The 17,925-nt window shown below is 31.4% G+C and overlaps 1 protein-coding gene across 1 annotated transcript in view; it reads right to left on the bottom strand.

The window, feature by feature from the left end:
* Positions 1-5,243: 5,243 nt before the first annotated feature.
* The window catches only part of LOTGIDRAFT_233207 (hypothetical protein), a gene marked incomplete at its 5' end in the record, with an annotated part of 28,307 nt that continues 15,625 nt past the window's right edge, over positions 5,244-17,925 (bottom strand). The window contains 11 exons of the mRNA XM_009058821.1: positions 5,244-6,067; positions 6,496-6,603; positions 7,534-7,663; positions 8,043-8,178; positions 8,683-8,809; positions 9,206-9,425; positions 9,977-10,082; positions 10,307-10,400; positions 10,709-10,833; positions 12,429-12,574; positions 16,193-16,347. Coding sequence (XP_009057069.1) covers positions 6,496-6,603; positions 7,534-7,663; positions 8,043-8,178; positions 8,683-8,809; positions 9,206-9,425; positions 9,977-10,082; positions 10,307-10,400; positions 10,709-10,833; positions 12,429-12,574; positions 16,193-16,347 — 1,347 coding nt within the window. The 3' untranslated portion in view covers positions 5,244-6,067. The remainder of the gene's footprint in view (positions 6,068-6,495; positions 6,604-7,533; positions 7,664-8,042; positions 8,179-8,682; positions 8,810-9,205; positions 9,426-9,976; positions 10,083-10,306; positions 10,401-10,708; positions 10,834-12,428; positions 12,575-16,192; positions 16,348-17,925) is intronic.

Genomic DNA, 17,925 nt, shown 5'->3' with positions numbered 1-17,925 from the left:
AAATAACTTTAAAAGTTAAGGCCATTGGACCTATTCTTCAAAAATCATATATTTTTTTTAATACCATTTTATTTTTTCAGAGAAAAAGCGTTGAATTGTTGATCTAACTTATCAAGTCCAGCAAGAGGTTCACAAATCCACAATGACTTTCTCCATAAAAAAAGTAATAATTACAATTTAACATGAGTTTGAAAAAAAAATTAAAAATAATAAAAAAAAAAAATATTGTTTAATGAGATATTAGTTAGATAAGAAAAAGGTTGGCACTGATATTAAATTTTGTATTTACACGAAATATCACAACTACACTCTGAAATTCAAATGACACTGTTTTTAATGATCTCAATGCAGTCATTAATGATCAACATTTAGGCAGGAAAATAATATTTTTGAAGTATTTTCAATCTGATTAAAATGCAGAATTAATAAATCAAGTACTATCGATTCGAACTGCAAAACAATCCAGAAATCCAAAACAATATATTGGACCCATTTGAGTAAAATTAGCTCAGAGAAAAAACACAAAACAAAGTGATTTTGATCTGCATTTTAATGAAATTTTCATAAACAACAATGCCAACCTTTCTGTTACTTGTCTCAAATGGTTTTGATCACCAATACTGAACTCCTTCACTCAAGCCATTTTATTAGAGTTTTTGCAAGATTTACATTGTCTACAAATTAATTTCATTTTGAACATCTACAATCTTTATAGTAGAAGGATGCCAGCTTCATAAAATAGGATTTAACACTAATTCCTGCCCCTAAATACAATAATATATTGTTTTTTGATAAGTGACAAGTAAAACTTGCATTTCATAATCTGTATACCAAACTTTAGTACAAGTAACAAAATCAAAAAATACATCAATTGTAGAGTGATATAGAAATACCACTGTTAAAATAGTGCTCAATACATCAATTGTAGAGCGATATAGAAATACCACTGTTAAAATAGTGCTCAATACATCAATTGTAGAGCGATATAGAAATACCACTGTTAAAATAGTGCTCAATACATCAATTGTAGAGCGATATAGAAATACCACTGTTAAAATAGTGTTCAATACATCAATTGTAGAGCGATATAGAAATACCACTGTTAAAATAGTTTTCAATACATCAATTGTAGAGCGATATAGAAATACCACTGTTAAAATAGTTTTCAATATACCACTGTTAAAATAGTTTTCAATACATCAATTGTAGAGAGATATAGAAATACCACTGTTAAAATAGTGCTCAATACATCAATTGTAGAGCGATATAGAAATGCCACTGTTAAAATAGTGCTCAATACATCAATTGTAGAGCGATATAGAAATACCACTGTTAAAATAGTTTTCAATACATCAATTGTAGAGCGATATAGAAATACCACTGTTAAAATAGTGCTCAATACATCAATTGTAGAGCCATATAGAAATGCCACTGTTAAAATAGTGCTCAATACATCAATTAAAACAGAACCAGAAACATGTTGTTACTTAGTTTCATGCTGTGCGATCTTCAGACAACTTGTCTAAGTAGCAACATGTTTCAGGTTCTGTTTTAATATATCTATGGAGCTTTAGTATGTAGAATTCTATTTTAACCTAGTTTTGTGCCCAAAAAATAAACTTTGAAAATTTCATAGAATTTTGTATTTTAGATTAGAAACCAAGAATAATAGTACACATTATTTTTAATAAAAAAACCCACATTCCATTCTCACAAAAACTACCATTAACATAGTCTGAAACATCTGCCTCTATTCCATCTACTGATAGATATGACAGACGACACCTTTCAATATAGCTATCACAGGCATGAATTTAGGCAGATGTTTCGGACTATCATCAACACAACATCAAATAGCAGTTTAGCATAGAATGTTTTGATTTCGGCAAGGTTTTGCTATAAAAGAGAATATACAAAAATAAATATAATCAGTATTAATACAAATACAAACATATTATAGCCATTTTGCAAAGGATAACTTTACTTGATTATTTCAACAAATCTGATTGGTCAGCTTCAATATTCTTCGCTTATTTGACCAATCAAAGCTCTTGAAATAATAACTGAGGAGTATAGTAAGTTACTATGGTAGACACATGACCAATAAAATAAGACAATTTGAAACTGAGTAGTGCTCTACAGGATTAGATCCTTTTTTCTTTGAATAACATACAAAAATATATATTTTTCAATTAATCGCTAGAGTGTTGAAAAGAAAAAGTGAAATATACAGAAACATATAACCATGACTACACTCTGGTTTTCAACCAGGAGTTAGGTGACATCAGGCCCTAGTACCACAACACATTCTCATATTCAGCTTAGTTTTTACTCAAATTCATTATGAATAAGAAAAGGTAAAATTTGAAGATTACTGTGATAATACCAGAAACAGTGTGAACTAAAGGAATAGATTGTTGTTGTTTTTTTCATTGATACAATCATTATATACCTGTAATAGCTGCTTAAATTTAAGTAAAATCTCAGGTAAGTATGAAAAAAAGTTTAGTGGCCCTGAGGCCAGGTGTTTTTATAAACAGACAAAAGTGAATCAGCTTCAACTTGCTTTTTAAAAATCTCACAATAAAAATAGTGTTATTTTCACCAGCTTCATAATGTCAAGTTATTATGAACTAAGTCTTCACAATATTCAGTTATTATCAACATCAACTTATATCTTGACTTCAATGGTAAAAATTCTTGTGTCATAGAAGTTTATAAATGCAGTGAATTGATTTGATTTGATTATTACTGATAGTTTGAAAAGAAAACCTTATAATTTTTTTTTTGTTTGTAGAAATTGACTTGAAATTCTTAATAAATGGCTACACTTAGCAAAAACATAATACACGAACAAAGAGCGACACAACAAAAACAATAATATAAAAATAATAAACAATAATTACAGATCAATGATTTATAGAGAAGAAGTAGGTCAATTAGAATAATGCACATCCAGGGTCCATTTCCTCAACCAATATATACACTCCTATAGTAGACATGTGGCATATCAAAATCATAAATTTCATTTTCATCAAGTGTGAAATTTTCTATTGCATTATTCTTAATAGCAGGAATTGAGATTCAACTATTTTTTATTTTATGATTTCAAAGTCTGAAACATCTGTCTCTATTCCAGTCCTCGATGTCTATCAGTGTCTGAAATAAAGACAGATGTTTCGGACTAGATTTCACAATGCCTCTATAGTTTTCAAATACAAGCTAAACTAGAATATCAATAAATCATTCAAACCTTACTGGTACAGAGACTTCATTCTTGAAAACTTCACTTAAGATGATTTTAGTTTTGCTATCATCTGATTGGCCAATCACTAAAATTGATTTTAAATTTTGTTTAATTATCCAATCAGAATTTTATCTCATTAAAGTTTTCGAGAATGAGCCCCCAGAGATCTGAAGCCTTGATGATTTTTCAGTCGTTTGATTGGTCAATAACAAAAATCAATTTTTTCATCCAATCAAATTTCTGCAATTTTAACTTCTGGATTTTATTGTAACCCTGGGTGTGCTGAATTATATTTGACTATAATAATAAAATAACTAGTAATAGTAGTATATTAACAAAAGATGAGATTATACTGTGATAGTTAAAAGGTTAAACTGTATTTCAATTGTATTTCATGACTGTGTTGGTGTAAATATCCCTCACTTTCTACACTGAATTCTAATCTATGATTAGGAGTGTCAATTCAGTGTCCTTTTAATACAGTTTACATACTAAATCATATTTAGTGGGTGTCTTCAGAGAGTCCACATGGCAAATAATATTTCTTGGTAGATCTCTGAAATATTTTCAACTGAGATTTCAAAACTTGCAATATTTCATGGACAATGACGAAATTTATATCTTTGCTTGACAAAAAATCTTTGATAAAATTTTGTGGTTAGTATCAACACAATACTATTATTGGATTTAATTACGTATCTGCAAATGAATTGTCCTGATACAGGCCTTATATCCAAAACACACTCCAACAGCATTCAATCAGCTGGGATTTATTTCACCTTTTCATAATGTTACCATTATAAGAAATCTCATAACAAAACTTTAGAGACAAACAGACATTTTACTGGAAAAGTTTTGAAACATTCTAGCGTTTGATTCTAGCTACTAATCGGAAGCACAATTCAATTCTGTACAATTCACCAAGAATAGGACCAAGAATCTGCACCGTGTTTCATCAAACTCACCATCACAATTTTTTGTCAGTATGGAAAGTCACAAAGTTAATTTTACAATTGAGACAAAAATATAATGTTTATCACAGTTTGAAATTTTGCTAATTAAAGAGATAGTTAAGAGCTTTTTGTATGTATATCCGGGACACTGATAGCATCAATTTACACCATTCTAATATTCAATCAGACATCTGTTGTACCTGCAATTCCACACAATCTAAGAGTTAAATCACATCACTATTTGCGAAATATTCTTGTATCACGTAGGGCCTTCGCAATTAGTGATGTCATCAACACTTTAGTTTTAGTGGAATTGTAGGAACCACCAACATATGATTTAAAATTAGCATGGTGTAAATTGATGCTATCAGTGTCCCCGATACACATAAAAAATTTAGAGAACCTTTTTACAATTCCTTTAATAGTACACCCACGATAAAAATCTATATATTTGTGTTGTTGAGAAACAGGGCTCCAGATCCTTGGTCTTACAACAATCTTACTTTAAATAGCAAACAAACAATAACTCTACTGTTTTATACACTTTCTCCATTACTGTAGATTTTATATATCTTATTTGCCAATCAGGTCTGACTAGAGAAACTAAAAATACTTTGCTGATTCTTCTTTCCAAATTTCTCTGTAAAAGTTTCATTATAATTTGTCCAGGGTAAGAAATTAGGCGTAATGACATTTCTCACATTTTGTCGTCATGTAAATGTACCTTAAGTTGTTATAGGAACAAAGACACAAGATAAATCTCAATTTTTTCAGTCTATTAGTTTCCATGAAGGTCTTTTCAAAATACAAAATAATAATTGTTCATACTGCCATCTTATTTGTTAAATCCCCAATTATTAAAGGTTTTGAAATATGTTGCCATGGTTTTATGAATTCCTGAATTTGATACCCTGTTAGGTGTATTTACAATCAGTATGAATAGCAATCGAACAAATGATTTCTGCGTTTACAAAGTTGTAGTCTTCCCTTACAAGAGGGTATATACTTTGCATATAAGTTCATATAAGAATACAAGAATAGCTGGCTTGCAAAAAATGATATTTTTATTCAGTTTTATTAACAGGCTCTTTTTAAACTAAATACTCCAATGATTGAAACTTAAACTTTGAATAAAGGAGAATGTAGCAGTTTATAAACAGAAATGTACCTAGGTAGCCATAGATATGTTTACTCTAGAACACAACCTAGCTGCTCTATGGCACTAGATTTGGGTTACATTATTTTCAACTTTAAGTTTGAGTAGAGCTATCTGTAACACAACAAGGAAGAAATGAATAAAAATTATAACGAACTATATTTTAGTTCTGACTAGTTAAAAAAAAACAAGTACTTTCAAGAAGATGCGTTCATCAGTGTAAAAAAAAATTAGAAATATCATTGCACTTAAATTTACAATGCACTTTATTTACAAAATGGAGGCGTTATCACAATTTGTTTCAACTGCACAATTCTAAAAATAATCTAAGTTGACAAACCAGATTACTTAGTTCAAATGCATACATTAAATTAATGAACATATTGATTAGTATGCGCATAATTTAATAATAAATGCACATAAATTAAATGAATACGCACATAAATAAACTAAATATGCAATTTACATAGTAATCATGTATACAAACTAAATATGCATATCAGACAATTAAATATGCACAGAATATGATTATATATGCACACTAATTTAATATGCACATACAATTAATCTTGGACTCAAATTCACTCCATTGAACTGGTATTATATAATATGAATATTACAGAGTTAATTAAATAAAAAAAATGGTTTTCTCTCGTTCGTTCGTTCATCCATCCATTCCATTACTTAGAGACAAAATAGTTCCTTTACATACTGAAATATAAACCATGAATTATAAAAGAGATTGTTAATCTGTTTTCACATAATTATTATGGAATTTGAAGACCACTGTAAGGTAACTATATTTTACATGGATTCAAGGATTAACATTGCTGAAAAACGTTGTTATATCAGTGATCTGAAAGAGATCACCTTGTTAGCCTTGGTAAAACCAATTAGGCACTTCATACTGTTGACCTGTCTTCAATATTCTAAAAACATTTGTCAGCAAAGTATGCTATAGCATAATTCTACTTGGGGCAACAACATATTACCCTTCTAAGAAAGGAATTTTTTGAATTTGCACACTTTTAGAACAGGTGCATTCACTAGTCCCATCAGCACAGCAATTCATTCTAGGGATTTGGAAAATTGTCGTTTCTCATTTATCATTTTAAGCAAGTATAAAAAAATGCACGAACCTAATCTCTAATAAGTATAGAATCATCTTCTCTAAATTCTGGAGTTTTGGGTAATCTGGAGTAATTTAAACGTAACTTGGTACCAATTCCAATTAATATATCTAACGCCTGGAATAATAGAAAGAGAAATTATTAACATTAATGTTTACTGCAATTTACACCCTATAATTCCTAACTGATATACTCAAACCACCATGCCACAGAATTCTCTTTTTTGCCCGCACACTCTTTAAAGTCAAGATAAAATAGGAGCAGAAACTTTTAAGATTTTTTTTTAATTCATTATCAAAAACGTTGTAAATTATACCTGAAAATATTTCTAAATTATGCTATTTATATCTATGTATCTTCTTGATCAAACTGAATTTGTTTTAAAAGGGATGATTAAAAACGAAGAGAACTAATTATTAATTAAGCAGTTTGACCTAGTTTTGGTGTTTGGCTTTATAATGGTTCTATATTACTAATAGAAACCTAAAGAATCTGTAAGAGCCATATTTTTCTACCTACAAAAAAGCGGGATGGGGCATTTAAAATTTATTATAAAAGCGAAAGTAGAATCTACCGGAAGTTGTTATAAAAGGGGGTCACGTGGGCAAAATACACATTATCGGGTGAAAATAGATCAACTTACCATCTTAATTGGGGGATTAATTAATCAGGCAATGATAATATTATTATGTGATGAGATTAACGCTTGTTACCGGCAATTAAGATACAAGTAATGAGAGATATTTTGGTTGATTTATGGTAGAGAATTTGAACATCGAAAACGGTAGGTCCCATAAAAATTTGATCAGGAAAAAAAAACAAAAATCGGTAGAATCGGGTATCCCGTCGGTAGAGTGGTAGACAACATGCAAAAGCGGTAGAAACCCGACAACATCGGTAGATTACACATGTATGGGGATGCCTCTTTAAAGAAAATACCTTGATGATCTTGTATGGAATGTGTTTCCTCACTAATAATATGCCCAATGTTTCAAGATAAAATGACATATAATGAATGGTTCAGGGAATATACACCATGATTCTTACCTTGTCCAGCATTTCTTTAGTATGTCCTGCTGAGAGACAGAGGCGTGAACGAGATTCTATAATAGTTGTAGCAGGAAACCCAGCTATAACTATACCCAGTCCAGCTTGCAGACATTCTCTTTCTAATGTTCTATAAATAAATACCAATAGTTACAGGATAAATCACATGGGCTGGTTTATTGTCCCATCCTTATCAGCTCCTCCAACCTGCATCACTGACAGGGGGAAATTAACATCTCAACCTATACTTGATTGAGCCCTGGAGTGAGCAAGCGTTCAACTCACTCACAATGATTGGTTGAGGCAAAACAAATAGGTTATTGTCGAGCCTCAAAATATTCAATCTAAGTAAAATCAGATGACAAATTCATTTCATTATTACTTATTTGATTCCTTCTCTAATGTAATCTAACGAGATGTATACCAGTAACCAGATAAATGACGCCAGGGAAAGAACCAAGCCTCTTACTGACTGTACTATAGATAGATACATAGCGAAAATGACTTACGCTAATTTTGCAGGGTAATAAATAATGATGGGTATAACAGGAGAATCTTTGTTACCATAGACAATAAACCCAAACTCTCGCAGTCGTCGACGAACATAGCGTGTATTCCATGCTAACTGTCGAATACGTCTTAAACCTAGAATTATTTCAAATTATATCATTTTAAGATTTATCCTCTTAGGGACATTTGTATCTATTATTTCTTCCAAAATTATTTCTTTGAGCTTTGGAAATACTGCTTTCATATTTTGTCAAAATTACTACTATTTTTCCAACTATGCATTTCTATAATTACAGGAGCCACAGACCACTGATTGAAAATTTGAATAAAAGTAGAAGCCTTGATACACTTAAGAGCTTTTCTTATGGAACTCACTCAAACTCAATAGAAAATAGTCCTAATAATAAAAGAGGTTTTCTAAATTTTGTATGTGTATCGGGGACAATCATAGCATCAATCAGCTGTCTGTGGTTCTAGCAATTCTACTAAAACACAAGCATAAAACACTTAGTTTTAGTGGAACTTCAGGAACCACTGAAGAATTAAAACAGTGCAAATTGATGCTATCATTGTCCCTGATACGCATATACAAGTTAGAAAACCTCTTTACAATCATTTTAACAAATTTTAATAACATACCATCATTTCCACACATTCGTCCCATGATAATTCTCATTGATGTAATAATCTGTTGAGTGACAGGGGGTGACATAGAACAGGAATATACATTTGTGTATGACCTGGTTCGTAAATAGTTGATTATAGACTGAAATAAATATTACAAACATTACAGCAAAACTTGTACTGAAAGGGGTCAAGGCAATATAAATAAACTAAGCACTTATGACGCGAAAACAATAACCTGAATTCCAGATAATATATTGGTAAAATACTTGATAATGGTAAGGTGGTGACTATGAAGGTGGTTGATTATTGAAAGACCAGGCTATACAGTGATATGGATATATGATAAGTAATTACACAGAAAATATAAAAATTGTATGACATTAACTGAATTTGTGTCTTTCCTTCTCATAAAAGATGATTCTATTATCAGAAATTGGGACATATCACAATTTCAAAACAGTGGTATTTTTATTGGCAGGCCAGTGGTGGGTGTGGCTCCCTCAAGAAAAGAGGCTAAAATAATCCCAAAACTTACCCGAGATCCTCCAATATATCCACCAGCAGCCCCGAAACTTTTAGAAAATGTGCCCATGAGTATATCAACTTCTTTGGGATTAATACCAAAATAATCTGTGACACCACGGCCATGTGGTCCTAAAGCTCCTATACTATGTGCCTCATCTAAATACACATATACCTTGTATTTCTTTTTTAATCGTAATATTTCTGGAAGACGAACTATTGAACCCTCCATGCTGAAAAAATAAATTTTTAAATTCAAATAAATGTCAGATTAAGACATTTCATTGGGTTATTATTTCATAAAGTAAAGATTTTGTGGCTTATTTTAACAGGACTCTCCTGTGCTAGTATAACTAATAGACATCTATACAACATAATAATTACTGTTCATTCTTTGAGAGCAGGTTGTAATAGAGCACAGATAATGCCAAGAGATTTGCCAACAGATTCGAAAACAGGGAAAATATCATGCTATTTTTCTTTACTGCATAAATTAAAACATGTCCCATAAGAAATTTGAGCACTAGATGGCCAGTCATCAGTGGCATGTTTAGAGGGTGGGTCATTGCACCATGGCCTCTCCCCTCAGGCCTGTGACACGTCTCAATTTGAAGTAAAATCTTGCCAGGAAATCTGAAATCCCTTAGCTTCTAGACGTCTTAGGTTTGGTCTTGGAGAGATGTCTTTCAGTTTCTAAATACACCCCTGCCAGTCATCACATAATATCAAAAAATATATTAGTGTACCACCTTGACTGGCAAAAATTTTTATCCTTGAGACTTACCTATAAATACCTTCGACAACTATTAATATTTTACGCCAGGGACGATGAGTTTTAGGCTGACCCTCAACTATAGCATTTTTTAGTTTCTTTTCTAGATCCTCCATATCTGGAACAAAAACACAAAGTTCAGAAAATGAAAATAAATTCACAAAGGGAAATGAGAATCCAGTGATTCTGTGTTTAAAAATATATTTTTATCAATTTATATAAAAAGGTCAACTTAAGCTTACTGTTATGAAGCATCAAGCAGATATCTGAACATTGCAGTAAGTTTAGATAAATATCTTTATATATCAAAGTAGATATAAAAGTATAAGAAAGTTGACTTACTGTTATGTTTAAAAACTTTAATCGTGGCACCTGTTAATCTTGATCCTAGGACTAACGAGGCATGATTTAATTCATCACTTAATAATAAACAACCCTGAAATAAATCATTACATTATCACTTAATAATAAACAACCCTGAAATAAATCATTACAATATCATTTAATAATAAACAACCCTGAAATAAATTATTACAATATCATTTAATAATAAACAACCCTGAAATAAATTATTACATTATCACTTTATAATAAACAACCCTGAAATAAATCATTACAATATCATTTAATAATAAACAACCCTGAAATAAATCATTACAATATCACTTAATAATAAACAACCCTGAAATAAATAAATAAATACTGATTAGTTTAGCGAAAAAAAAAATGACTACTCAAACTTACTGGTTCCATAAAACATGGCAGATTCATAGAATTAGTTCCAAATCCCATGGGAAAAGTGATGGCATCATCTACACCTAGAAACTCAGCTGTTAGTTTGTCCAGTTCTTGGTGGATCTGTAGATAGCCTGCAATATAATTACTAGGTTCATTCATGCCACTTTTAAAGGTATACCACCTCTTAGGGTGACTTTTAAACTTGGTCAAAATGAGTCTTTGTTCATCAGTGGACTTACCTGACCAGTGTCACAACTATGTGAAAGAATCTCCTTATAATTCAATAAACCTATTAAACTAAGTAATTTTGAAACATGCTTCAAAGTGTCTTTTTTCAATAATTATTTATTTTAATGGATACATTGTGTTATGTAGAGATTCTATTTATTAGTCATGGCTCCTGGTAAGTCCCAACTGATGAATATTATTATACTCTTATTGATCAAGTTGGAGAATTTTATGTCTATTTTAAGAAGTAGTATACCTTTGTGTTAAAGGGAACAAGACAAGGGATTTTAAATTTTTTTTTTTTTTTAAATTTGTGTATTTGGGACATTGATAACATCATTCCAATTTTCAATCAGGTGCCTGTGGCTCCTGCAATTCCATTAAAACTAAGTGTTTGATGATGTCACTAATAGTGAATGGCCTTATGTTACAAAGCATTTTTTGTGAATAGTGACGTCTTCAGACACTTAGACTTTTATATTGCAGGAACCACAGACATCTGATTGAAAATTGGAGAAAATTCAGGCTATCAGTGTCCCCAATACACAAACAAAATTTAGAAAAGAACTTCATGATCCCTTTAATATCAAATCGTCTGACAGAAAACATACACAAGCTGATATGTATCTTTTAACAGAATAATAGATAACAAGTACACAATATCTGTTAGTTCATCTACAAACTACAAATTCTGTAGTTATCTCCCTTGAGTCATGTTCAGAATATTAGTATTATTGATAATCTGTTATATAAAATAATTTCATTTTTTTCCCTCAAGGCAAGTTAACTATTGATATACCAGGCCAATATCTCTGAAGTTCTAAGCATATTTTACTTTTAATAATATCCCAGATACAAGTTTCTCAAACTAATTCATCACAAGTCCCCACGGGCAAGGTAGTAAACTCTGAAGCCAATGTCACATTTTTCTGCACCATTTAGTTTTTTATTAGAATTTTACTACTGAGTTTTGTCCTCTCTATGAATGTATGGCAACAGTGTGCATTGAGGAGAATTTTTCTATGACAATAAGGAGTTAATGAAAGCTTAACTTGTATCTTTGTGTTGGGTGTTATAAAAGATACTCTCCTATAGAAGCACTGGCCAGGGTCACCTGTGTTGGGTGTTATAAAAGATACTCTCCTATAGAAGCACTGGCCAGGGTCACCTGTGTTGGGTGTTATAGAAGATACTTTCCTATAGAAGCACTGGTCAGAGTGACCTGTGTTGGGTGTAATAGAAGATACTCTCGTATAGAAGCACTGGCCAGGGTCACTTGTGTTGGGTGTTATAGAAGATACTCTCCTATAGAAGCACTGGTCGGGGTGACCTGTGTTGGGTGTTATAGAAGATACTGTACTATAGAAGCACCGGCCAGGGTCACAAGAAGAGAACATACATACTTATCATTTATCACTTTGAGTAATAAAGATTAAATTCAAAATGTAATAAGATGTACTGTGTGTAAAGTTTGTGGATAACAAAATTTGAATCTTACCCATTTCCTGGCGAGAAGAAGACACCCCAATACTGGTATTACACAGTGTTTCTATAGCAGTGGCTGCACATAATCCATTATTCTCAGAGAATCCTAAATAATTATATGATCCAAAATTCATGGCTGGTATTCTATCGCCAGTTAACCTGGAAATAAAAGATGCAAAATTCATAGAATTGGTTCTGAGAAATCATCATCTTAGAAAAGAGACTTGGCCCTACATCTGTTGTTATTTTACACTGTACTATCTTACAAAGTATAGATAACAACTTAGCTTGATAAGTATTCTCTCTACCAGCTGGTCCTTGACCACTGGAGCTGCCAGTGGGGGTACAGGGGAGGTATAGAGGGCTGGGGGATGGTTGGCACTTTCTTTACAACAAATTTAAAACGTTATACATTTTTGCCCCAAAACATTTCCCAGAATGCACCAGGTCAATTCAATACACAACAATTTTCCTTAGACGCTTAGACGCTTAATAATAAGTTTGCAACCATGACGCCTCATCAGAGTTGCTGCATTTTGAATTCAGTCTAGACATTTGTCAACTCATTGAGTCAGTTTGCCCTGTTAATTAGTGCTGAGAGTCAGCCCTGTGTCAACCCATAATACATTATGTCATATCTTAAGTAGTCATAGCAACCAAATACATAAACAAACCCTAATGTTTTTTCAAGGGAAGACAATATTGCTTATTCATATCTTGGCAAATCCAGAAGGAATCAGCTGGGAGCAGAAAAAACAATAACTAATAAGCACTAAGTTAGTTCGTGGGTATAATTAAGTAAAAATCAATTTAATATAGAAATAAGGTATTATTACTGTATTGTGTCTAATCATATAACAAATATAACTTGTCAATATACAACTAGTATTATCTGTTAGCACGACATGTTCATTTACTCTTTACAAATAGGATATTTACTTATTTCATACCAAACAAGGCAAAGAGGTTGAAATGAAATAGTGCAGCTTACATCTTACTTTTCTCTACTTGATAGTACAACTTGAAATGTGGCAATGCTATGAAAATATCATCACTCCTATGTTGGATTGAACCCTGGGCCTCAAGGACAGCGAGCAAGCATCCAACTCACTGAGCCATCAAGGCTCCTGAACAACATAGATGACAATGGGGAAAACATGGTTAAAAAATTAAAACCTTTTCTTCTGCACCCGTGGTGTAATTTTTTTTTTTTTTTTTTAATCCCTCAAACCCACCCACACTCAGATCATGTGATAGGTGGATATACTATGGAAAATATAAGTGCTGCACTTGTACCCTTGACCTTCAGGCAAACAAGCAAGCCTCTAATTCACTGAGACACTGCAGTTCCTGTTGTATAGCATCTTGTCATTTGGTTTGACATTGATTGGTTGACACATTCTGATTGCAGCCAGACATAACCGACAGACAGCAGACAATCAACAATCCTGCTGGAAGGTTAGGGTAATAATAATAATACTACATTGAAATGTCAAAATTAATATTACTGAGACAAATTCCATAATTATTGTCTATAAACAGGCCATTTTCAGAAGAGAGGTACAAATAACAAAATGGATAAATTTTATCACAAATTCCCATATAGGGGAAAACAATAAAAATATATATACTATTGTTATGATAAATAGTGTAAATTCAAAATATCATATTGCCCCATGAAAATAGGATGGAATCTAAATAGTGAACATTGGACAGAATCTAAATAGTGAACATTGGACAGAATCTAAATAGTGAATATTGGACAGAATCTAAATAGTGAATATTGCATAGAATCTAAATAGTGAACATTGGATAGAATCTAAATAGTGAACATTGGATAGAATCTAAATAGTGAACATTGGATAGAATCTAAATAGTGAACATTGGGCAGAATCTAAATAGTGAACATTGGACAGAATCTAAATAGTGAACATTGGATAGAATCTAAATAGTGAACATTGGACAGAATCTAAATAGTGAACATTGGACAGAATCTCAATAGTGAACATTGGACAGAATCTAAATAGTGAACATTGGATAGAATCTAAATAGTGAACATTGGACAGAATCTAAATAGTGAACATTGGACAGAATCTAAATAGTGAACATTGGATAGAATCTAAATAGTGAACATTGGACAGAATCTAAATAGTGAACATTGGACAGAATCTAAATAGTGAACATTGGACAGAATCTAAATAGTGAACATTGGACAGAATCTAAATAGTGAACATTGGACAGAATCTAAATAGTGAACATTGGACAGAATCTAAATAGTGAATATTGGACAGAATCTAAATAGTGAACATAGGACAGAATCTAAATAGTGAACATTGGACAGAATCTAAATAGTGAACATTGGACAGAATCTAAATAGTGAACATTGGACAGAATCTAAATAGTGGCCCTTATTAGGAAATATAGTAAACTAATTGTTTAGGTGTAATTTAAGATTGTTAAGGTTTTGAATTCCACTCTTAGAATATCAGACATGTCTTTACTGTTATTTGTACCTTTCCTTTGGTACCATTAACATAATTCAAATATGACTGTCAAACTACACAATGTAACAGACGATTGATTTTCAAATTCCAAACGTCAAAAACTAAAAACTTTCCAGATTAATTATTCATGAAATGAAATTGCTTCGCTACTAAAAATATTCAGGAAAAAAACTTGAAAGTGATTAACATTTGAAAATCTGAAACTGTAAAGGTTTACTGCCTGTTAAAGAAACTAGTTGCTTCTCTGAATTGGAAAACCATTCGAAGAAATAGATTTGGAAGATCTCTTCCAGGGAGGAATGATCTCAGAGGCACTGTACTAGTACATAGTGAATTCTGAAAATAGTCGTCAGATCTCGTGTGGCAAAATTTGAGGATAATGGACTTGCACGTAGTGGTTGTATTGAATTTATTGAAACAAACACCAAAAATCTAATTTTGGAAAGTTAAACCCAGTTAGCAATGAAGCTGTCCTGATGCGGGTTCTTTATCCTAAACATGTGTTCTCAGCATCAGATAAGCTCTACACCACTATATATCATTTGTCAAACACTGCAAATCTGGAAGTTTTGGAACTTTGAACCCCATTACCTAAAAACTGTCCTGATGAGGATTGTTCCACCGGTGCTTCTATGGGGGGTAGGGGGAGCCATGGCACCCCCCAGAAAGGGGCTGGTTCGTTTTGCCCAAGTCTGTGGATGAAATAATCCTAGGTTCTAGTAGTTGTAAAACAAAAATTTAGATGACTATATCCCTTTGAGAAGAGAAATTCACCATTTCTGGTTAATATCTATATTGATAAAAATACTTCAACATGATGGAAATCAAAAAATGTACAAGTATTTTACAAGCAGTTAATATATTATGGACTCAGTAGAGTATATTGATCATTCATTATACTCAATTTTATTTTTATTACTTAAAAGGAATAGCAGAGTGGCTTTCTAGGTTTTTTAAACTTTTAATGTATTGAGACACTGATAGAATCAATTTGCACCATTCCGCAGGTGTGTTTAGGTCTTGCAATTCCACTAAAACCATGCATTTCTTTTCATGTCTAAGCTATGTAATTCTGCTGAAATTTGAGTTCATAAATTCCGTCTATTTTGTAATTTTTCTGAGAGTTAGACATGTCCTCTTTAAAATCCTGCTATGTTAAAAAATTCCACACATTCTGACATTTACCACTCTCGTCACACCTGAAATATTCTCATACAACTACATCTAGATACTATACAACCTTTATAACATACAAAAATACTTTTAAACTTACTCTAAAGATTTTCCGAAATGTTCAGCTTTCCAGTCCAGTACATCCATGGTAGGACCAGCCATTGTTCCAATTGGTCTATTACAACAATCTCCCACTCGGTTATACATGTTACGCTTGTAGAAATTCTCCCAACTCTGATATAGAGGTACAAAACCCTGAAATTACAAAGAAATATAAAATATTTCAGAAATACACACAATAATAAGTGAAATATTGGTTTGAGACATACTTGAACTCATGTACCATAAGTGAAATTTTAGTGTAAACTAACATATATTAATAGGTAGCAAATATCACGTCTTTTATAAACCTTTTTTCTATTAATCAATCACATGTAGTAAACCCTAAAAAAGGGGTTAGTAAATCATCTAAACAAACACCTGCACCAATTGGCCAATCAAAAGTGGCACAGAAACGGACATTGCTAATATTATCCAGATAATTATATTTCAAACAAATGAACACAACTATTAAATTGGAGAAAATGTTGTTCGATGGCTATCATTCACATTTATTTTTACTATAACCAATAATTGAAAATATCATCAGGGTTACTGGGTTACGAAAATATAAAATAAGTGATACAAACAACTGAAACAGAGTTGACTAAGTATGACAAAATCTCTATGATATTTATCACTAAAAGATATGATATTTTCAACAAAACGTACCGGTATAACAAAATCCCTTTGATATTTTTTACAATAAGTATGACAAAATCCCTTTGATATTTTTTACAATAAGTATGACAAAATCAGTATGATATTTTTACAATAAGTATGACAAAATCAGTATGATATTTTTACAATAAGTATGGCAAAATCAGTATGATATTTTTACAGTAAGTATGACAAAATCAGTATGATATTTTTACAATAAGTATGATAAAATCCCTATGATATTTTTACAATAAGTATGACAAAATCCCTATATTTCTACAATGAGTATGACAAAATCCCTATATTTCTACAATGAGTATGACAAAATCCCTATGATATTTCTACAATAAGTATGACAAAATCAGTATGATATTTCTACAATAAGTATGACAAAATCAGTATGATATTTTTACAATAAGTATGATAAAATCCCTATGATATTTTTACAATAAGTATGACAAAATCCCTATATTTCTACAATGAGTATGACAAAATCCCTATGATATTTTTACAATAAGTATGACAAAATCAGTATCATATTTTTACAATAAGTATAAAGTAATCCCTGAAAGTTACAATGTTTTTGACAATGAGTCTGTGACTTGTAGAAAAGAAAAGCAATACACTTGGAATCAGGTGAGTGAGTTATTGATTCTGATGTCATACACAAACTCTTAATGTCATCTTACTTCATTGAATTTAAATTTTCCATTTGTTTTCATTAGAAAAAACATTTCAGATAAATAGCTTTTTTTTTCTCCAACTTCAAAGTGATGAGGGAAATGGAATGAATTCTACAATAGCTAATTTACTTCAATAGAGGATATCAATAAAAATAGACCAATTAATTAACTTGGTAGCTTTTTATTTACTAACTTGGTTCAATCTTAGTTTTCTCATCCTTTTTAACTTTTATCTAGATATTATGTCTTCCATTCATTCATTTATTGACACATTAGATTGTGTCTTTTATTCATTCATTTATTGACACATTAGATTGTGTCTTTTATTCATTCATTTATTGACACATTAGATTGTGTCTTTTATTCATTCATTTATTGACACATTAGATTG

The sequence above is a fragment of the Lottia gigantea genome, assembly GCF_000327385.1.
Source record: "Lottia gigantea unplaced genomic scaffold LOTGIsca_36, whole genome shotgun sequence".
Classification (NCBI taxonomy): Eukaryota; Metazoa; Mollusca; class Gastropoda; family Lottiidae; genus Lottia; species Lottia gigantea.
The sequence above is the reverse complement of the archived record's forward strand: the minus strand, read 5'-3'. Positions and strand labels throughout refer to the sequence as shown.